Source organism: Aulostomus chinensis, chromosome 13 (genome assembly GCF_037954235.1).
Source record: "Aulostomus chinensis isolate RoL2024-O1b breed Wild chromosome 13, RoL_Achi_v1.0, whole genome shotgun sequence".
Classification (NCBI taxonomy): Eukaryota; Metazoa; Chordata; class Actinopteri; order Syngnathiformes; family Aulostomidae; genus Aulostomus; species Aulostomus chinensis.
The window spans coordinates 6,697,231-6,720,215 of record NC_141332.1 but is presented as its reverse complement, the minus strand read 5'-3'; the positions used below and the strand labels follow the sequence as shown (position 1 = coordinate 6,720,215).

General features: G+C 50.5%; 1 protein-coding gene across 6 annotated transcripts in view; it reads right to left on the bottom strand.

The window, feature by feature from the left end:
* The window catches only part of LOC147250690 (uncharacterized), a 45,495-nt gene extending 26,902 nt beyond the window's left edge, over positions 1-18,593 (bottom strand). For 2 of the 6 annotated variants that reach the window (XM_086222858.1, XM_086222859.1), the window contains exon 1: positions 9,550-10,098. In XM_086222858.1, coding sequence (XP_086078984.1) covers positions 9,550-9,584 — 35 coding nt within the window. In that variant the 5' untranslated portion in view covers positions 9,585-10,098. Of the gene's footprint in view, positions 1-2,239; positions 2,290-9,549; positions 10,099-18,448 lie in introns of those variants that run through there. The other 4 variants (XM_086222856.1, XM_086222854.1, XM_086222855.1 and 1 more) reach the window with 4 other exon arrangements.
* Positions 18,594-22,985: the final 4,392 nt, after the last annotated feature.

Genomic DNA, 22,985 nt, shown 5'->3' with positions numbered 1-22,985 from the left:
GGTTTTGTAACCCAAGGTCATGAACTGTCAGAAGGTGTCAGAAGTACAAGGCTAAAGTAAAGCTGTGAACAAACTACAAGTGGAACGCACGACGTGAGCACCTCTGCAACTCGTTTCTGTTTTCAGCCTGACGGCGTTCTCCTCACCTCCAAGGCAAACGCTGCACCATCGGTAGGTGTGGTATCTCCTGGCGTATTTCATGTCAATTAACATCTGAACTCAGACTGAACCACAGGCCTGATTTCAGGTTATGGTCATGTTTAGGTCATGTTAAATGAAAGCCTGTTAACGCCTCAGGTTGTTCCCTGCCAGAAGGGTTACAAGTGGGCACCAGTCTGCCATTGTTGGAGAAGCTCTTGTCGTCCCGTTAAGGAAGTGGCTGGCAAGTTCTAGTCATCTGTTTACACCCAGATTGTGTTAAAGACACAGACGGAACATTCCAGAGTGAGTGAGTATGTGCTGGCCGACGGTTAGCATCACAGTACCACCGTCAGTAGCTTCAGCCACCACCTGACCTCGTCCCACTCATCAGCAGCCTCAGGACAGAAAAGCAGCTGAATGAGCATATTTCATCTTCCATAAACACGCACACGCACACACACACACACACACACTCAATAACAGCTCTAGGAAACAGAGGGACAACCAACCACAGATAAGACAGCTTCAGTGCTCAGTGTGACCTCAGGAAACTGGAGGTTCCAGGGGGAAACAACAACACTGCACAATGACGATTAAACAGTAAATGGACTCAGTTTTATAGAGCGCTTTTCTACCTTAGCGGCACTCCAAGCTCTCTACAGTGTCGTCTCATTCACCCGTTCACAGACACACTCACACACTGATGGTGGAGGCTGCCATGCAAGGCGCCAACCTACTCATCAGGAGCAATTATGGGTTCAGTATCTTGCTCAGGACACTTGGACCCTTTGGTTGCTAGATGGCCACTCTACCCCTGAGCTACGCCGCCCATAAGAGTCAAGCACTGATGCTGAGAATGGGGCTGGCATCTAATGTGTGTGTGCCTGTGTGTGCATGCATGCGCATGTGTGCGTGCATGTGTGTGTGTGTCTGTGTGTGCATGCATGCGCATGTGTGCGTGCATGTGTGTGTGTGTCTGTGTGTGCATGCATGCGCATGTGTGCCTGTGCGTGCATGCATGAGCATGTATGCGTGCATGTGTTTTATGTGCATGTGCTTGTGTATGTGTGCATGTTTTTGAGTGTGCGTGCCTGTGCGTGTGTGCATGTGCATGCATGTGTGTGTGCATGCATGTGCGTGTGTGCGTGTTTTTGTGTGTGTGTGCATGTGTTTTTGTGTGTGCGTGTTTTTGTGTGTGCATGTGTTTTTGAGTGTGCGTGTCTGTGCATGTGCACGTGCGTGTGTGTGCATGTGTGTGTGTGGGTCCACAGATATCACACGACACCAAACTACTGAGGAGCTTCGGGGAAATGATGCCCGATGGAGGAAGTGTTGGAGATGGGAACTCCTGCTGCTGACAGCTCAAGTTTCCAGGGACGTGGACATTCACGGATCCGTTCCCAGCGACTGAGTTCAAGTCATTAGAACATCATGCGCTTTCTTCCTGAGGAGTGGCTATCCGAGCTTAGCTAGCATGAGGACTGGAAGCAAAGGGAGGGGGTGCTACCACGTCCCCGCTCACGTGTGTCAGAGCAAACGACTGATGTTCATCCTTGATTGGAGAGGTGAGTTGGGCTGATCTTTGAGGATGTCCCTTGTGTGCAGGTGAGAGCCGCTAAAACTCTGTAGCTCCTTCTTTCACTGTCACTGCAGCAAGAGTCAGGGGTTGCTACGTTTCAGAGCGTCTCTGGAGCAGTCTAGGAGTTGATAAAACAACTGAGTGAATGAAATATGAGGTTTTTGCTGCTACTGAACCACATTTCCCTGCAATTAAGTCAGTTTTAACCTGAAGATTTTTTGAGAAGATGTCTCCTCCATGCTCAGGACCCGAGCTGACCTGTTCCTGTTCACAGCTACTTCACTTTTAAAAGCTCAGTATGATGGAAAGTGAGCGGATTTCATAACAGAATAGGAAGCAGCAGCATAGCTTCACTGAGCTAACTGAGAGACACCATTTTCATGAAGTCTCAGGATGGAAGTGAGCGCGTTCCCACAGATTCCAACTATTCCTGCAAGGTCTCGTCATTCCACAGGAAGTGCAGCTAAGCTGAGAGGCTCTGGTGGTCAAGACTCAAGGTCCTGGTTCAACATGACTGACCTTCGCCCACTTCCAAAACCGGCTCCCCATGGTGACATCCTCCGCTTCATCTATGAGAAGGACGGGTGAGGATGGACGGGGTGTTAAAAACAGATGAAGAGGAGAGGATGGGCAGGAGAGCAGAGGGGGAGTGAGAGAACATGGGTGAGGAAGAGGAGGGCCACGGACGAGTCACAGAGGGAGGACGGGGTCAGAGGAGGGGTTGTGGGAAAGAGTCAAATGAAGAGAAAGAAGAGTCCGTTAGACACACTGATGAACAGCAGTGAGAGAGAGAGAGAGAGAGAGACAGAGAGAAACAGAGAGAGAGAAACAGAGAGAGACAGAGAGAGAGAGACAGAGAGAGAGAGAGACAGAGAGAGAGAGACAGACAGAGAAAGACAGACAGAGAGGAAAACAGACGTACAGTAAACACAGAGGCTTCAACAGGACTGTGAGAGGAACCCTCTGTGAAACTCTCTCAAGAGCCAACTGACTCAGTGATTGAGAGAGTGGTGCCGGTCCACCAGTGCCGGTTCACCGGTGCTGGTCCCCTGGTGCCGGTCCCCTGGTGCCAGTCCACCAGTGCCGGTCCACTAGTGCCGGTCCCGGTTCCCTGGTGCCGTACTGAGGTGCTGCATGGAGGGTCCTGGCTGATTGACAGTTCGGCTTGGCTCAATCACCACACGTGTTTGAGGACGAGTCTACAACCTCTCACTTGGTCTTTTCTGAGGGACATTTTGAGGTCCATCGTGTGATGACACGTTTCTCAGTGAGCTTGTGCGTCTTTAATGATCTGTAACAACAGATTTTGCTGGTGATGGTCAGAACCGGCCGCGACACATCCGTCCACCAGTGTGTTTGCCGGCTAGCCTTCTGTTTCTGTGCTAAATCATTTGCCAAACAGTTTCCATTTTATTGCCCCTAATACCCCAATAGGTCCGGAACCCCGTAGAGGGTGTGCCCCCCTCCACGCTACTCGGCCGCCGCAGAACCTTGAACAGGCGTCATTAACATCTCCTTCTCAAACACACAGTTTCTGATTTTGTTTTCAGCCCAAAAAGAAAGCACAAAACCCTCATTTTAGAATTCAGAACTCCTGATTTGTGACTGGACCCTGATTGTGTTCAAACTAGTGATGTCATCACTTTTGCCGTCAAGCTCCGCCTCTCCATGTGCGACTGCCCAGTGCAGCTCTGCCTACAACACCATTTCTGTTCTTTTGCTATTTGGACTAAAACTGTAACTGCTTCCAAAGATCATGAAATATTTCTGAACTCATCACCACAGCAAAGTCCCAGAGCAAAACCAGCGCCACTGACACCCCCCCCCCGAGTCATGTGAGAGCTGCAAGTTCATAATGAGCCAGACTAGTTGATGAATGATCATCTGTTCTCTAACACACAGCCCTGAATTACTGAGTGACGTTACGGGATGTAGCAGCGCACCGTCGTTAGCCTAGGAGAACGCTGGGAGAATGCTGGGAGAATGCTGGGAGAACGCTGGGAGAACGCTGGGGTTACGTTCCTTCACTGGCGGACACACAACAGTAAACCGCCACCTCACATAATAGGCTGGACACAGGAAGTCGGATGAACCGAGTTTGGTAATGTGATGCTGGCGGGTGCATGAGCAGCCGCAGGCCTTCAATTTCCAGAGGGGGGGGGGGGGGGCACAGAGAGAGAGAGAGACAGAGAGAGAGAGACAGAGAGAGAGCATGGTGGACGTCCTCCAGGTCAGAGCCTCTGGTTCAGGTGCGTGTGGCTGCTCTGTAACCTCATCAGGTTTATTCAGGATGAAGCTGAAATCAGGCCAGGGCCTAAAGCCCCCCGTCTGGATCCTGACACACTCAGAACAGGTTCCAGCGTGGACCCGAGAGGGTACCTGGGTCTTCAGAGTCACCTGTGTGCCTTCACATCACTTTGTGCGTCTCAGGTAACAAATGTAAGAACACAACTGTTTGTCTTGAACCTCTATGTCGGAGTGTGTAGGGGTCACACTTGGATGGATGGGGATTCTTTATTTATGGCCACAGCTGCTGGAGGTGACAGTGACCTTTGACCTCCAGTGTCTGTGGCCCTCATGGACAGATGTAATGAAATTCCTTCCAGTTGTTCCTGAGGTAAACTTGATATTTCGTTGGTTAATTTTACGCAACACCTGGATGTAAACAGCTGAGCTAGCACTTAGCAACGTCCTCAGGTTTATGCTAAGCTAGGCTAACCCCCCAGGCCCAGTTGCCTCCTGTCATTGTGGGTTCTGCTGTTATCCACTCAAACATTAACAGGAAATGTAAAAACCTCCCTCCATGAAAAACTGTACTCTCTCCCTGTAAGTCGGATGCTGACAAGCTCTTCATTTCCTACTCGTCTTCCCGTCAACTTGACAAGCTCTTTTTCAGCCGCGTCCATAAAAGGAAATCTGAACTCCATGAGGAATGAAGTCAGATAACAAAGCTCAACGTTTCTTTTCCCAGTCCGCCCGTCTTCCTCCTTGTACCTCCACTCGCACCACTGCTCTTCTCCCTTTGTCTGTTCTTGTCTCATGAAAACCTCACATATCTGACTGGGAACACTGGGACGACAGCACCCTCTCAGCCACTCCACCCCAGCACAGTCAGCGACCAAGGGGGAAGTCATCCATTCTATACCGCATCGTGTTTAGGTTGTCATGGCTAACGGTTAGCATATGATGTTCCACTTGAGATTCATTACCGTGCGGAGCGGAGCGGATGAAGGATGAACCTCCGAGCATCCTGGCGAAGTCGCCCTCCAACCCCACAACGGGCCACTGACGGTGGGACCGTCTCCGTACCCACCAACGCCTGACAACACCACAAGGCTCTCGTGGTATTCATGTCAAAGACAAGTTACCTGGTTTAGCGCTCCAAGCCAGGCTGAACTGGCGGCGGGCGGCCTGAGAGCACCCCAGCCATGGAGGCTTGCTGCTCATCAACATCTCTGCAAGATAAACCTCACTGGCAAAATCCTGGTCGTTCACACCGACGGAGACCGGTGCAATATTTAAACGCGGGTCATGTAAAAATGCGGGCCAGTTTCTACTGGGGCTGCGGCCTACAACGAGGTCATGGAAGGTCAGAGACGCAGGCTACTGAACAAACGTATAGAATTATTATATAGTACTCAGCGGTACAAGGACACGTGTAGCGTTTTCCCTATGGAGAGCCTAAGAGCTAAGTTAAAGGGAAATGACAACATTTTCTTTGGCGCATGGCGGCCTCTGATGGGTGACTTGCCCAAAGGTCTGTGTGAAACCATCCAGAGGGCAAAGGCCTGCTGGAGTAGGAGACTTCAGGCTCAGTCAACAAGGACTCAGAAACAATACTGAGTGCGCAAAAGCGTACAAGATGGGACTCGATGCTGTTGTTGTCTTTTTTCTGTTTGTTTGTGGTCGTGGGTTTTTGATTTTGTCGAGTTGTCTCATCAGTTCTTATTTCATCAATTTGATTTATTCGTTCATGTCTCCCCCAGCTCAGGCCAACACTCCTACATGTACGTGTCCATGCATTGTTATAACGCACATTTTGGAAATAAAATAAATCTCATCATTAAAAAACCTCACTGACAGGACTTCTTTGTTGTTTGCAGTCTCTTATATTAAACTATTGTTCAAACTGCAATTACTGGCCAAATACCTCAGAGGGGCAGCACCTCAGCGACACCATTGTTTGGGGTTCTCTCGTCCCACATTCTCTCCTCGCTCCTGTCCTGTTTGAGATGTGGCTGCGCTCTTAGCAACAAGCCTTACAAGGACTTGAGACAGGAACTGACCAAACACTCATCAGTCACTGCTCAGGCTGCATTCATTTACAGCTGCATCACCATTCCTGCTAAACAAACCCAACCTACCCAGGTTACATAATGACCCCTGGACAGGAACGTGTGAGGACCACACGATTGTTCTCCAATCTGCCTGAAGGTTCAGGTGAGCTCAAACCAAATCTGCTTGACTTCCTGCTAAATCAAACAACATCAAAACAAAATTCAAAGATGGATAAAAAGGAAGTTAAAGACCCACTGTTTTTCATGTTGTTCTCGTGTTCATATGCCATTTTTCTGATGCTAGAGGAAGCATCCGGAGAAGACTAAGATCAAAATCGCACTTCCCAGTATGTCTGAATCAAACCGCTGCGACCGATGGCAGACCCTGACAGGCAGGCTCAGGCAGACGGGCTTTCACACGTCACAAAGCCACTGGGCAGGCCTGGAGCTCCAGCCGCGCTCCGCCTGCTCCAACTCTCAACACGTATGTGCTGTAGCAGGTTGCAATGCTAAGAGGAAAGATAAGGAGATGAACTTCATAATTTACTAAACGTTGCTGTGAGAGAGCAAGAATTCGGTTTCTTGGTCACAGCAAAAAAAAGGAACCACACATCGGTTCAGTCAACCTGAGGGCTGCTCACCAACCGGCAGCAGGAGCAAATGGGCTCAGGTTCTAATAATTCAACCCAGCCTGCCCACCAGGTCCTAGGGACCCCGCCGCCGGCCCCGATTGTCCAGTAAAGCCGAGGTTTCAGGCAGACAGTTCCTCCGCCACTGTGGGTTCGCCTCTATCGGCCGGGAAGGACGTGTCCAGAGACCGCCCGTCCTCTTCTCGATCACAGAACGAGACCGAGGGGTCCTGTCCACCCTGGTGGTCTTGCCACGGAGCCCGCCAACGCATCTGGTCCCATCTCAGCCGCCGCACGGATGTTTCAGATGGCGAGCGCGGTGAGTTTGAACTCTCTCTCTCGAACAGGACGTTTCTCCAGACCTGTGTGTGGGGTATCCCCCCACCATGTCTCTTACGAGCGCTGTCTCCGCCCACAAGTCAGAGGCCAATTACTAATGAGCAAGTGGCGCTCTGCAGGGGCGGAGTCCTGGGGAATGACACAGGTTTTGTCATTTTGGCTAAAAATGTCACGATCACGATGTAAAGACCACTGAGAGGCTTTAAAAGAGCTGAAGAGGGGGGCTGGAGCGGGGCTTTAACCGCTTCCTCCCTGTTCTCGGAAAGATTCAGCTGTGGCCCCCAGATGTGAGGTGAGGAGTTTCCCTACAGCTGCTTGTTGTGTATTCACACATTAAACAATTATTCTTGTGCGTGTGTGTGTGTGTGTGTGTTTGAAAATATGAACATGCTCCTGAACAGAGAGGTGGGAGTGCAGGCTGCTAATGAGGCAGCAACCATCCAGCAATCCTGAAATGATAACGCTGCACATCTTAGCAAGCTAGCAAATCATCCTCAGTTACCAGAGCTGGAGATAAACTCAGGGCCATGTTAGAACCAGAACTTCATCTGAGCTTTCCAGCCCAGTTACATCCTAACGAGCAGTGAGACAAAGCTGCTAATGTCGACACGTAGCATTTCTCACCTGCTGCTGGCCACCGACCAGCTCTCTCGTCTCTAGCTTTGCGTTTTGAGAGCGAGCTTGTCAGGATTGATAGCGTGAGGCGGCTCCGGCAGCCGGTGCAGGAGGCACAGGTAGCCCAGCTCCTCCTCCATGGTCACAAGAAAGTGTGCTGAGTGTCCCAGCACCAGGACCAGGAGACCGTCACATGAAGGGAGCTGGACAACACCACAGCGGCAGGACCGGGACCTGCTCCCCTGAACAAGGGGGCAGGCCAGATTCCTACAAGAGGACCTGTAGCAAGTTGCTCCTGCGCATGTGTCTGACCACACCCTCTTCCTCATTGGCATTTGCTAGAAAACACCAATCGGCCGGTTCTCCACTGGCACCAAACCTGTAACGGAACGTGATGGGTCTTGTCATCAGACTCTGATGAGTGAGCAGAGAGAGGACTGATGCAGAGCTGTGACGCGTGGAGCTACGCCAGACCCACCAGTGAAGGTGTGGTGGAGGAGCAGGGCACAGGAAGCCTCCTCTCCTGGCCGTCAGTCGGGGAGAGGAAGTTCAAGGACTTCATACAAGGTTAATCAATAAAAAACAGCAAACAGCGAAGCTCTCATCGGGAGGGGCGGGTTCTCCCTGGGGACACTCAGGAACACGCTCCCACTGAGCTCTGTAGCACAGTTGTGAAGACAGCACGCTAGATGTTTGTGTCACCTTTGATGAGTCCAACGCGGAGAGAACCCGTCACTGCGGTCACTGGAAATAAGGCCGAACCCCAGAGTCTGACATTGTTGGTATCTGGAGCATAATTGCGTGTATAATTAATACATTGGGCACAAATGAGAAGAAGCTGAATATGCGTGGCTGGCTCTTCCTGCACTCTGGAGTCACAAAGCAGTCATGGAGGAGGCAGAAACATCTTTGTGTGGACTTTACAGGGAAACGATGCCTTTAACAGGTGTGTTTTTTGCTCAGTTTCACAGATATCCTGAAGTACACTGTCACTGAGTTGCACTGCGATGCACTACATGTCGTGATCGTGTCATAACCCGCCATTCTCACTCAGCGGCGTGAACGTGTGAATGAAGAAAGGGATGACACTCTAGTGGCTCCTTCGCTGCCCCCCCATGACATTCACAAACACAATGTTTGTCTCAGTCGCCTCTGCCGAGTGGACCCTAAAAGCTTGCATTGTTGTCATGTCATGAGACTGAGCTGGCCGGGGGGGGGTGCACTATACACCACCCGGCACAGCCAAAGATACATGCCTGTAGTCAGAGAGCTGCAGCTACTCATTATACCAGCCTCTGTGGTCCAATCCCACTGCCAAGCCTAGCCAGCTATATATAACTACCCCAGAGCAGAGGATGAAGACTTTCATCAGCAAGAAGAGAAAAACGTGCTCTCTAATGTACAGCAGGCAAACACCCAGATATCCACAGCTGCCAACCATCAAACAACCGCTGAGCAACTTCATCCACACAAACAAAGGCAGTGCTGGGATTGCCTGTGTGTTCACTCGCTGGCAGAGTCGAGTCCATCAGCTGTGAGTCACACTGACTGTCAGTGCGACTCCAGCCAGCAGCTGTGACTCTCTCAATGGACAGCCAGACACAATCGCTCGATTAAACTGCCTGCAGAGACGACAGCGTCACTGGGGACACACGGGTCCTTTGAGTCAGCTCGTCAGGTCCTGGTGTGTGTTAATCATGAGAACTGGAACTAAGTCACGCTAGGAGCCAGGTGCCGCTTCGCTACTTGGTCGAGTATCACGGCGAATGTGCTGAAAACAACAAGCCAACCTTGGAAGAGCCAAAAAAGCAAAGTTGCAGAAATCAGAGGCCGATGACGCATCGGCGATGAGCAGCATCATGTTGTCAGTCAACAGGTAAACGCGTCTTGAGCAAGTTACGGCTGGTTTCAGCAGAGCAGAATATCACAATCACGTCTTGTCTTTTTCTTTTTTCCAAAGGAAACTTACGTCTTGCCCTTGAAGCATCCGTACATCCCAGCCATGCTGCAGCCGTGAACCCAGCGCCACAGCGTGTTAGTGAAGTTCCTCCTCTGGTCCGTCCAGCAGCAGCTTCCCCAGACTCCTCTGGAACTCCAGAGCACTGATGGCTTCTCTCTTTGCAACGGAGCAGAGATCGCTCCCAGTCAAAGCATCCTCACGGGTTCCTCCCACTTTTCAGCTCTGCTAAAGTCAAGTTTTTTCTACAGAACTCGCTTTCCCAAAGTCTGGCAACAGGACCAGGAGAGCCAGCCAAACTTAACCGCCAGTATTCATATGCAGCCAATGCAGGATTATAACCAGAACCAGAGTATCACTAAGGCACAACAGCCCAAACCCCTTTAAAGGAGTCGGATTCCTGGTGTCTTCCAAAAATCAGAATCAAAGTATGGTAGAAATCCTTGTGGGCGCAACAACGAAGTGGCCAGTTAAAGCAAAAACAAAGGACTAGATGAGTGAGTGGCTGGCTGCTGCATGCCTCACTGCTCTCCTCCGAGTCACCATGGCTGGTAGTGCTGCAGAGGGAGGGCCGGAGGAGGGAGGAAGATAAAGAGGGAGGAGGCCAGCGTGAGCGAGCGCCTGCCCCCGTGACCTTATCCTCCTCTCACTGCTGCCTGCTGCCTCTGGTCTCAACTTCTGTAGAACGGCAACTTTTTATTTCCCTGGTGAATGATTGGACATGGAGTGATGAATAAAATATGAAGTTTTATGTAGTGTAGCAACAGTTTGGGAGGGGCTCGACTCTAAAACCACCACGATACCAAACTAACAGATTCCTAGGAAGTGATCCAAGAGGTTTTGCAGGTATCAACTTGTTGCTAGCGTGGTGTGAAGCTCTGGTCAGGTGATGGCTGATGCGTCTCCAAGCAGCAAATGCAGCCACGAGCCTGGAGTCGGACACGCGTGTCAGAGCTGAGCTGCTGTCTCACATCTGTAACAGGGTCTTCAGTCCTGACGGAAACTTTGAATGAAGAAGTCAAAACTGACACTTCTGTTCAACCACACATCACAATACTTCCCAGCCAGGTGGGGGAGTGGCTGAAGTGGTGACCCCGCCCACAGTGACTATGAGTCTGGCCTTCCAGCCACTTCCAGCGCTTGTTATCAGACTGTTTGCTTGATGAAGAGAAGTTGAGTGCATGTCAACATTCACGCACATGGACAGGAAGATGGAAGGAGTTGCGAACCAGCGCTCCTGAGGAGAGTCCACCTGAACGCGTCCTTCAGGTGGGATTCACAACCTGGTGAGAGGAGCGCCAAGTTCACGAGTCGCACACTCAACTTCCTGAGTCAGAAAGAGTTGATGTTCTCAGAAATTTCATCCAGCGTCAACATAAACTGTTGATATTTGTCATCCTGGCCAGTGTGGTTGCACATCTCAGAGAATAATAGCGTCACATCAGCAGCCCAGCTGTTCTACAAATAGCATTTTAAAAGCACACCAGGAAATCTGGGGGAAGCCAGATTGAATGAGCCGATGCAGCTGATAACTTGAATAATAGCTGCAGTAATCAAAACCTCCTGGATCAGGTAGAAGGGGGCCCCGGGAGGCCGGGACCGGTTCTTTGAACCTGGAACATGTGTGATGTGTCCAGAGATCCGCCACACCAGAGTTCCCTCCCACTTGAGTCACCTGCTACCTGCTAGCACGGAACACACACAGCTCAAGACAAAGACTTCAGAGTCGCCTGAGATCTCACCAGAGCCAACAGAAGACTTTAATTTGTCAGCTGGACGCAAACGAGCCTGTCGACTTCAGGAGCTGAGAGGACACCACTGTTGCCTCTGCAGCTCGTTACGCTGCCCCAAGAGCCAAGAACAATATGCTAATGAGGGTTTAGTGTGTGAGGTTGTTATTGGCTCCCTCCACAAAAAAGACAGAAACGCTGTCAGATGACGCCGGTGGCGGCTGTCATCAGAGCGTTTAGCAGCTACACTCATCCACATGAGCCACTGACCTCCAGTTCTTCCCGCCATGATTACACGAGCTTCCATTGTGTCAAAAACTGAATCACGAAAAAAGAATTGGTGAAAATGGCAATGGAAAGTAAAATGGAGTTGAAAGGCCCTGAGGGTATATCGACTGGGATCCCACCACGGCCCCTCATGTTCTACTTTCATCAGATGGGTTTTGCATTTCCCAGAGAATCAATATGCAGCACTTAGGCTCTTGATGGGTTCCCCATTATGGAAATGGTTCTTTGACTTTCAGTGAGACCACAGTGCATGAATGTGTCACTGCTTCCAGTAAATACTGACACTGAGCTCCAGCGCAGAGGGGTGATGCTGCACAGGACCAGAACTTATAGGAATGTCCAGCTGGGCTGAGGGGCCACGTCACTGCTGCACACACACACACACACACACACACACACACACACACACACACACACACGCCCTCGTGTTACTCATTGATCTGAATTAGTTGGCTAGAGAAACAGCCTGTTGCAGCTAATCACAGTAAGTAGGGAGCTTAAATGCTGGTGTGTGTGTGTGTGTGTGTGTGTGTGTGGGGGGGGGGGGGGGCTGCGAGGTGACATGAGGGTTGATCCTGAGACTCCCTGTCACTAAATCCTCTCAGACACACATGAACGCGATCAAGGGAAGGAGACAATCTTACATAAGGGATCAATAAGGGATCATTAGCACAACCAGACTTAGCATGACTGCCGATGCTAACTCAGCACGTCATCACTGCCAGTTGAGTGGAAAGTAGAAAGGTTTGCTGGTGGAATCAGGCTTTGTCACCTGACAGCACAGAAGAAACGACCCAACAATCAGAGTTCCATGAATCATCGGGCCGCTGACACACTGGATCCCAACAAGCTCAGCCATCACGTGTCCTTATAATTCAGTACTCACTGTTCATACCGACCGAAGCTGTCATAGGCACGGAGCACACGCATGTGAGTGAGTATGAGTGTGAGTGAGTGTGTGACTGTGTGTGAGCGTGTGTATGTGAGTGTGTGACTGTGTGAATGTGTGTGACTGTGTGAATGAGTGTGTATGTGAGTGTGTGATTGTGTGTGAGCGTGTGTATGTGAGTGTGTGTGAGTGAATGTGTGTGTGTGTGTGACTGTGTGAATGAGTGTGTTTGTGAGTGTGTGACTGTGTGTGAGCATGTGTATGTGAGTGTGAGTGAGTGTGTGTGTGTGTGACTGTGTGTGAGTGAGTGAGTGAGTGAGTGTGAGTGAGTGAGTGAGTGTGTGAGTGTGAGTGTGAGTGAGTGAGTGAGTGAGTGTGTGAGTGTGAGTGTGTGTGTGTGTGAGTGAGGCTCATCTGGGGGAGGAGGCTTCTGGATTGTGTCTGCTTGCTGTTTTCCGAACTGATGAATGAACTTCCATGAAATTTGGTGAGAAGGTAAATAAGATGGAGGAAGCAACTAAGCTCTGAAGGTGGTCTGGATCAAACTGTAGCTCCTGGATCCTGAGGGTGGTTCTAGTCCACTGACAGGACTTCGGTGTTTCTGAGCATGACGTGGATCAAACTCCTTGAGTCCATGTCCAAGGGTTGTGAACGTTTTGATTCCAGGTTTCCTCCTGGTCAGATTCCACACCAGTGAACAGCTGATATCGCTGACGAGTTCAGGGTCGTTTTCATGTCATGGATTTAAAGGACCAGCCTGGTATCAGGATCCTGGAGAAGTTCCGGATCATGATGTGGAAGATCTATGTTGTAAATGATGGCTCTTCATATTCAGGATCAGGCAACCTGCTTGGCAGGACGGAATCCAGGGGTGAGGATCCTGGATCTCAGATTCTCTCCGTCTCTGCTCAAAATGGCAGCGCTGAACACCCTCACTCACACGTACCTACACGGCCCTGCGCATGACTTCTTCTTTCATTTCAGAGAGAAACTAATTTCACGTGCCATGATCTTGTCGGCTGATGCCTCGGTGGAGAGATTAAGGACAACCCTGCTGAAGTCCTCTGAAGTCTCTCGGCAACAAAAAGCTAAGAAAAACGAGACAAATGTTTTACAGGCTGGTTCTTCTCACGTAAAACTGGGTCAAACCAAGTTGACGCTTGGCTGCCGGACAGCCAATGAACTGATGCGGGTTCCAGTGAGCAATAGTGAACCAGCAGTGAAACGTGAAGGGTGTCACTCACTCACGCTGTCTGACAGGCTGAGAGAGTCGAGAGCAGAGAGGATAACACGGGGTGGTTGAGAGGGTTTGGCCATGCGTGTACAGGCACCAAGACTGACGTGACGGACGCCAGCAGGGCTGCCATTGAGGATCATTTACTGAGGCCGACGTGACACAGCGCCATTCCTGTCTCCGCCCATCCAGCAGTGAAATCCTAGGACTGCATTTTCTGTCATGAACGGACAAAAAGCAACAAATCCTGACATATTTTTGACCTGCAAATGCTTGAAATTTTTGCTTGAAAAAAAGACTGAAGCAATTAATCTTTAATCAAAACACGTGCTGACTGTCTTTGATTCAGCACTGGATCAGCTGTTGCAGCGGTAAACACAGGAGAGAGAACGGATACGCGCCGCCCTACAAGGAGCCGGTTCTCCTGCAAGTCGATCGATGGCCACGGCCGTCGTGAGTGCTGCAGACATGCGTTCTTGGTCAACGACAACATCCAAGTTCTCGTCAGCACGTCGGAGACATTGATCCTACAGCCGGTCCTTTAGAACAATCAATGACACTTCCGGCATGAGGCCATCGCTCCACGCCAGGACTATCGTCTCACGAAGGTCTTCAGCTGCTCAACGTTCCGTCAGCGCCAACACGGCTCCTCAGAGCTTCTTGACGCTGAACAGATGTTGCAGTGTGGGACTTGACGCCAGCTCTGGATTTGCCTCAAAAACGGAAATGAACACAAGTGTGTGAGCAAATAAATGAGGCTACATCAGGCTGCCAGGAGAGGGCGACCTTACGCGTGCTGGACCAGAGGACAGGAAGAGAGCCACAGACGTCCAGAGCTGATTACAAAGTAGAGGAGAGAGTATTTACGGTCCGCGCTGCAAACACCAGTTGGACGTTCCAGACTAGTTGATTGCCAATGAGGCTCTTGGAATGGGTCAAAGAAAGGTTTGTGACAAAACCGGTCCCATGGCAGTGGGGAAGGTCTACGAGAGTGACGGGAGTCTTCATTTTGAGAGAAATGAACTTCAAGTCTTTTGTAAGGTTTTCCAAATCTGCCCCTGAAGATTTACAGCCTCTGTCTGGGAAACAGCCGGCCCCTCGCTCACGTCACCTCCGCTGTCTCCGAGTCGGAGATCTACGACTTTCTCAACCCCTCACGTGTCATAACACATCCTCCTAAATATGTGTAAATGAGCACGAGTGTGTGTGAGCACAGGCAGTTATCAATCATGTGGCTTTCTGTTTATAGAGCCAAGAGGAATGTCGGTCAGCTTTCCTTTCGAAGAAAAAAAGACAGCGTGGATGTTGGTATTTCCTGTAACAGCCGAGTCTGGACTGACACGGAGAACACACACGCAGCCGTCACACTCTTCTCTCTTCCCACACGCCAGGTTCTACCCCTACGTGCTGTCACCATCTTGCCAGACCAGGGTGGTACCTGAGCCCGTTTCCTGTTTCTACACTGCATCGGTTAGTCATGTGACCACATTTACATAGATAAATACCAAAACTATGACTGGAATGTTGAAAGTACTCGGCAGAACAGGCGTTGCTGTTACAGAGTCTGGACTCTGGGAGCTCTAAAGGAATCTGGAAGAATGGTAAAAGTTTCATTTGTGCAGATGTCAATCAAGCAGTATGACCACGCCCACACGGTCCTGGAACGAGCTCTCAAACTCTGGTCTGGTTAAGTTGACTCCAGGTCTATTGAACAACAATACTCACACTTGAAACATCTAAAACTACTTTTGGGGACACGACAGCAGACTCTTGACGCGATGTTGCAGCAGATTTCAGACCCACTCGTGTCTGTTCACCCAGACACGAGCTGACAAAGGAGTGACGACATCTTTGGCGGTTTCCTTTGCTCACCGGTTCTGATGAAACTGATACTTCAGCAGCATCGGCGCTAACCTCTTCAGGAGCCGCCGCCTGTGTTTGAAATGAACCCTGCCTGCTGTACACCTCAGCCACGCCCCATCTCCTCAGGGGCATGCTGATTGGTCTGGTTCAGACACAAACGTAGAACGTGTAGCTTGACTAAAGGGTTCCTCACGTGATCTGGCGATGATGTAATGTCACCAGTCCCGTTGCCTGGCGAGGTACCGGGATGTCCCTCGGCTCGTTCAGGACCTTAAAACCATCAGTGAATTTACTAAAATGTCACCAACACTGGAGACCGACTCAGAGGAGAGCCGATGAAACCAGGATGCGAGGCTGAGGTCAAGTTTGCGGTCCGTCTACAAAGTTACACAAATATCTTGATTTTAGAACAACTTGGCGGAAGGGCGGAGCTTAGGACAGAACCCGCTGACGCAAAATCTCAAATATCTGCATTTTTTCAGCCCTGTGGTTGGAGAAGAGTTCTAGCAAACATTTCTTTTAGCGAGGTTGTTCCTGACAGAGCGTGTGCAGCCTCCAGTGTCTCTCATCAAGATCTCTGGACTTGTGGTCACCAGAGAGGCCCTGCTTTCCTTCCCTCTCCTCCTCTTCTTTCCATCCTTTTCCTCGTCTCCCTCTGTGGGCTCACGTTCCCCCCACTCTCCACCCGCGCTGTGGTTTCTTCATCTCCCATTCTCCCCATTACAACACAAACAGACTGATCCAGGGAAGGAGGAGGAGCCGCCGCCGCCACTCTCCAGCGCCCTGAATTCTACCTCACATCTGGAAACCATCTTCTCTCACTCTCCTGCTCCGTCCATCTCACCCTCTTTCCCTGCAGCTCAATGTTGTAATGTAAATAGCTCTGTAATCACACTCCTGCTCTGAGCTAGCTGCCCCGCTGCTGCTGCTGCTGCTGCTGGTGTGTGTGTGTGTGTGTGTGTGTGTGTGTGTGTGTGTGTGTGTGTGTGTGTGTTGAAGCTGCAGGCGGCACACATGCTGCAAATTCAAAGGTCTCAATCAATGACAACAACCTAATAACCACTGTGAAGCTTTATGGAGTGCCGGCCCTCCGAGTGCAGCTGCACTCAGGGGCCTTTCAGGACCAGTCCAGGTCAACTGACCCGTCAGTGGGCGGGGTCCCCCTTCCACAGGCAACTGGTCTCCCGACGTCTCCCTTTCTTTGCTCCTATTAAAGCCTGAGCGATGGACAAATGAAAGAACGCGTTTCCTGTTTGGATGGATTGCTGAGAGGTCAGGGGTCACGTGTTTGTACGGTGGCGTGACAAAGACGCTAAACTGTAGCAACTCCCTTCCAGGCTGCTAACAGCTGCGGTGGCTCTGATTGCCCTCCATCAATACCACACCCATCTCCGATCAACAACGTCCCATCCTGGAGTTCATCCAGGAGTTCAGCCAGGAGTCCACCCCCGACTCAGAGTGGCAGATTATCAAGCACATCAGTCGGAGCTTTTTGCTAAGCTAACGCTAGCTCGCAACAGCCACTGCATAGCGGTTGCTATGCAGTGGCTGTTGCAGCTGCTAGCTGGAACTAGTCTAGTTGTCCCAGTAAACAAGAACTGGGCCAGACTCCAGTCACCACCCGACACAGGTCCGTCTCTGGAGCACTGGGTGGCGCTACGCCTCCAACAACACAACACAGCGAGCAGCGTCCATGTGGGACCGTGGACTTTGGTTCAAAAACCACGAAAGACAAAAGGACAGCAGGAAGCCGGTCTCCACATCTGTCCAGAGGTGATCCAGGATGATTCTGCCTCAACTGTGCAACCTTTGACCTCTGGGTTACACGCCACAGCGTGAAGCGTATACACAGTTGACCAGCGGACGAACTGGGGCTGATGGGTAACACCAAGGAGTGACAGCTCCACTGCTTTCAGTGAGTTTATGTGATTATAAGTAGAAGAAACGTTGATCATCAAGTAAAAGTACTGATAAAAGCCACCAGGCGAGTAACAGTACCCAGCAGCGGGCCGCCACCAGGCAGGGCGCTCCAGCCTGTTGACGCCGGCGGACCGGCCCCGGGCAGGAGGACGGCGTGTAGCATGTGTGCGTCACTGCCAGACACATAGAAATCAGTTTCTGGAGTAATTTACCTTGCAGTGGGATAGAGGGGGCGCAGGGTTCACCCTGCAAGCTCCCCCCTCCGCTCCAGAGCGCCGCCTCTGGCTGCTCTGGGTTCAGATGCTCTGCTGACTGGACGAGCAGAAACAAATGTCTCATTATGTGAGGATGTAACATCCCCACAGGAACCAGGAGGTCTCCGTGGAAGCTCACGTGATTCACACACACACACACACACACACACACACACACACACACACACACACCATTACAGGATCTGGATCGGGCAGGATTACAGTGGTTCCCTCCCTAACAGTTTAATCTGGACCGTCCTTGACAGGTCTCCATCCCACACTGGCACTGTCGGTCTGTGACGTAATCTCAGGGGGCGGCACCAGGTGTCTCACCTCAGGACCCCTTCAGACTCAGCAACACGCTCACACTCATGCGGGATGATGAATGACTCTTGACTCCTGACTGATTATTTGACTCTTCTGACCCTAAATACTCAAAATTCTACTTAAAAATTATTTTTTTACATCGTAAAACCCTGGAATCCCCTCTCCCAGATGGAAAATTCCTTTATAAAACTCACAAGTGGACTTGATTGACGCCCAGCCACTCCCCCCCGCCGGTGTCAACCGGAACTTCACGCGACCTCAGCAAAGCAGCGGGAAACTTCATCATCAACCACAGGTACCGACCAGCGGTCGCCACCGGAGCCAGGCAACTGCCGCTGAGCGCCAAACCGACAGCAAAAGTTGGTGTGTGCGTTTGCGAGTGCGTGAGGTCAGGAGCCGGACTTACTGTGTCTGTCGGAGCTCGAAGGGCTTTAGGGTGAGGTCCCCCCTCAGAGACCGAAGCCTGGACATCCGCGTCGCGGCCGCTGGACGGCTCCAATGATCGGATTATCCGCCGCGGTCCTGCCGTCCTCCTGCTGCTGCCTTCACTGACGCCTCGGAAACCTCACGATCAAAGCCGTGAACAGGAGGCTCTTTGGGTAAATGTGTAGTTTCCGCCACTTCTGTTTCACTTTAAAAGAACACCTGTCCCTCTCTCATGAACAAGGGTTCACAACGTTCCTTCACTTTGACATCAACAAATTTATTGTAACATGTTGACCAGAGATTAAAGATGAAAAGGAACATTTCATCCTTTATTTTGTGGACACAAACTTCATTTTTGTTCTTTTCTGGAAATCAAAATTTGATCTAATAAACTTTTAGAGTGGAAGATGCAAGTTCACCACATTCCAGTGTTCATGGAAACAAAGTTTCAGGAAATCAACTTGGATTTCTGGATGTTTCCAACTCTGAACCACTTCTGTAGATGAGTTCATCTGACTGCTGGTTGAACTGGGACACTTTACTGGTTATGGAACATTATAATATTTCTCAGTCCCTCCAGGGTTTCGTGGCAACGTTTTATGATTTTGTGGCAACTTCTCACACAAAAGTTGCAATGTTTTTTCTTTTTTTTGTAAAAGCACCTCTTGATAAGGAAACCAACTCTTTTTATTGTAACGTTCACTGGGGGAACGCGTCACCGTCCAGGACAGCACTCGCTCAGTTGGAGCTAAGCAGGAGAAACAAACCTCAGCTTCAGAGAACTTGCAGGATAAAGACAACAGAACTTGTTCCTGCAGGAGGAGACGACTCAGTCATAGCCGAATAAATTCATTCCTCTGAGCCTTTCAACTTTTAAAGCAGAATCGTGTGATTCAACTGGAGCTGACACACAACCATAAACACTCTGTTCCAACAGCCATTGAATAGAAATACAGAATAAATTAAGTTCTGATGAAACAAAGCGCACAAATGATTGAAAGTAAGCAGCTGCTGAAGTTGAGGGTGGAGAAAAAAGGAAAGTTGGCTTTTATGTTCAGAGTCTAAACAGTTCTTCAATTAAATCAATAAATGATGATGCGTTGATGACGGATGAATCACGTGACAGAATCTTTGACTTCTGTCACGTGATTTGTCTCCTTGTGCGTGTCTGAGCCTCACCGTTGGTGCTTAGCGGAGGAAGAATGTTCTTCAGTGGATGGCTTCGTTTGGGTTCCACCACAACATTCATGCATGGGGAACAAAACAGTTCCCCAACGCTTCCATGTGGAGTTTGGGGACTGAGGAGCTCTGTCCTTAGCGAGGACTTCCGCAGGCTCTCATACAAGTTAGCATGTTAGCCAGTAGAAACAGGAAGTGGGGATGACGAAATGATGATCTTTCTTTTTAATGTGAAGCATTTTGTGTAACATGAAATGCATAAAAGGTGCTTAGAAATTAATAAAGTTGAAGTTTAATGTCGATGCCTGCGTGTATGAAGGCCACGCCAACGCCGAAATACCATTCAGTTGTTATTTTTGACCATCATTATGGTCTTTAATATGTCACCCTGTTTGTTAATTATCTGTATGACACTTTTGATCAAATGCACAATCACACCAATAAATCAGTTTTTTAAGTAAAGCACAAAATAAAAATTCTAATGTCTTCTGGGGAGCTTGGGAGTCTCTGTCCTTCAGGTCCCTCAAAATCAACTAAAGACCACTATAAAAATGGTCTCGTTCTAAACTCCGTCCATACGGAGGCAAACAAGCGTGACAGAGCTGGTGGCTCTCCTGCGTGGCAGTGGAACCTTTGGAGAGTGGGAACATCACCCCACATTTAGGACTCCTGAGTACACAGACTGAGGTGGAGATTTGACCATCAAGCATGAGGTAACAGTCGTTTCATGAGATGACATCTCTGAGAATACTGCTGTGTACTCCTACATTTGCAGTAACAGCAGCTATGGGTACAAAAACACAGAGAAAACCCAGGCCAGGTTACTGATCTGCTCAATCAATCAGCTTCTCGTGAGGCTCAGCATTCAGGGGTCCTCTGGTCTCCTTTGGTCCCGTACGTCCACTGTGCTGCTGACAGCTGGTTGGCTGAGTAAAGATGTGGGTACCGGGGCTGTGTTACTGGGCACCAACAGCAGATCCCAACTGGAAACAGTGGGAAGGCAGCTCAGGTCCCTGACACACCCATTTAAGGTGTAAAGAACTGTTCAAAGTGAAAAAGCAACCCTCAGAAAGCCAGTGCTGTACACTTGGTCACCACAGAGAACTGGAGGGCCACTGAGGTCTGCTGGTGGGGTCTCCTCTGTCCCTCCTGATAAAGTACAGTGCTGTTCTGTGTCCAGTCCAGTCTGTGGTCCAGGTGAACACCCCACCCACTCGTGAGTTGCTCGCATCTCCATGTCCATTCCCAGGATGTTCCCCTGTGTTGAAGGAGACTGTCCCTGTCTGTGGAAACCCACCACCAGATCTTCGGGCTGTTGATCTGGAGGTGGTTCCTCAGGCACCAGTCTGCGAAGTCCTGGCTTGGTTCTCTGCGCTCTCAGTCGTTCCCATCTGTGACGAGGCCGACAATCGCAGAGTTGTCGGTTCTACGGGTGGCAGACAGGTGTCAATCTCTGCAGTGTCCAACGGACGATTCCCACACCTCCATGTGAGGGCAGAGTCCCCCCCCAGAGGGCAGACACGCCGCCGGTAAAGACGTCAGTTCCAGCTTCTAGTACATCGAGGTCGAATGACATGGAGGGAGACTTAGAGCAACGTTTAGAGACGGCACACCATTGGTGCTCTTGTCGAGTTTCTTCATCCAGTCATTGCTGACTCACTCTGTTTTATTCGTCTCCTCGTCTGCGTCCTAACTGCCAAGCAGGTCTGATCGTAGGTCTCAGAGCAGGTCGTAGGCTGTTCGAAACCACAACTGGCGCGAGTAGCGACCTACTTCGCAACCTAAATTCCAGCCTAAACACGCCCACATTGTAGGTCGGTTCAGGTGCATCCTACTGAGCAACCTATGGCCCACAATGCACCGCGGACTTCTTCTTGCTCTAAAAACTTGTGGACCCGCAAGCCAAGTTTGCGCCACCAACAGTCTCCCATTCTGATGCAACACCAACATTTATAGTCGTTGTTGATGACTAAAGGTGTGTTCACACCAAGTGCGATGCGGTGTGAACACACCTTTACAGGTGCATTAATGTGCTTTATAATAGAGAATGAATGAAGGGTGCGCTCAGAGTGGAGTGCAGTACCACAGTCAGGCCAGCAGGTGGGGCTTTCGTTGGTGCTGTCTACCTATTTGCAGTATCGGTGCTCTGCCAGCAGAGGTCGTGCTTCACCACCAATCTTCTAGGGTGTCTGAATGGTGCCACCGTGTTTAGGTTGTAGGAGGAGGATGTAGGTTGCCACTTGGCAAGGCAGTTTTCTTTGTAGCCTGTTTCCACCACCAGTTTGTCTCCAGGCTTCATGGCATCATAACAACATCCTCTGCCCTCAGAGCCTCACATCGACTGAGGAGAAACTCCATAGAAAACCTTTAACAGGGAAAAATCTGAGAAACCTCAGGGTGAGGAGGGGAGGAGGATCCCTCACCAGGAGGGACAGACGTGCAGGAGATGTTGTTACAGAGAAGAAAACAGTTTATAACACAAAATGGAGGAAACATGGAAATGTTAATAACAGTTGAAGAAGGAAGCTTCTGGAAGGGGAGGCAGGGAGAGCAAGCCAGCTTGATGGGGGACTGGATGGTAGACTGGTTCATGGGAGGGGAGGCAGGGAGAGCAAGCCAGCTTGATGGGGGACTGGATGGTAGACTGGTTCATGGGAGGGGAGGCAGGGAGAGCAAGCCAGCTTGATGGGGGACTGGATGGTAGACTGGTTCATGGGAGGGGAGGCAGGGAGAGCAAGCCAGCTTGATGGGGGACTGGATGGTTGACTGGTTCATGGAAGGGGAGGCAGGGAGAGCAAGCCAGCTTGATGGGGGACTGGATGGTAGACTGGTTCATGGAAGGGGAGGCAGGGAGAGCAAGCCAGCTTGATGGGGGACTGGATGGTAGACTGGTTCATGGGAGGGGAGGCAGGGAGAGCAAGCCAGCTTGATGGGGGACTGGATAGTAGACTGATTCATGGGAGGGGAGGCAGGGAGAGCAAGCCAGCTTGATGGGGGACTGGATGGTAGACTGGTTCATGGGAGGGGAGCGCAGGCCGGTGTTATAGTAGGGGATAAAAGGGGGGGTGGGGGGTGATGCAGGCGGCGGTTGGAGCAGAGAGATGGAGGGGAGGGGGAGAGGAGAGGAGGGGAGAGGAGAGGAGAAGAGGGGAGGGCTCCATGTAACCTGATGTGTCCCCCAGCAGTCTAAGCCTGTAGCAGCATAGCTATCAATGGTTCAGAGCTACCTGAACCAGTCCTGACTGAAGGCTCTGTCATAGAGGAAGGTCTTAAGCCTGGACTTAAAAGTAGTCAGAGTGTCTGCCTCTCTGACCCATGGAGAGATGCTGGTTCCACAG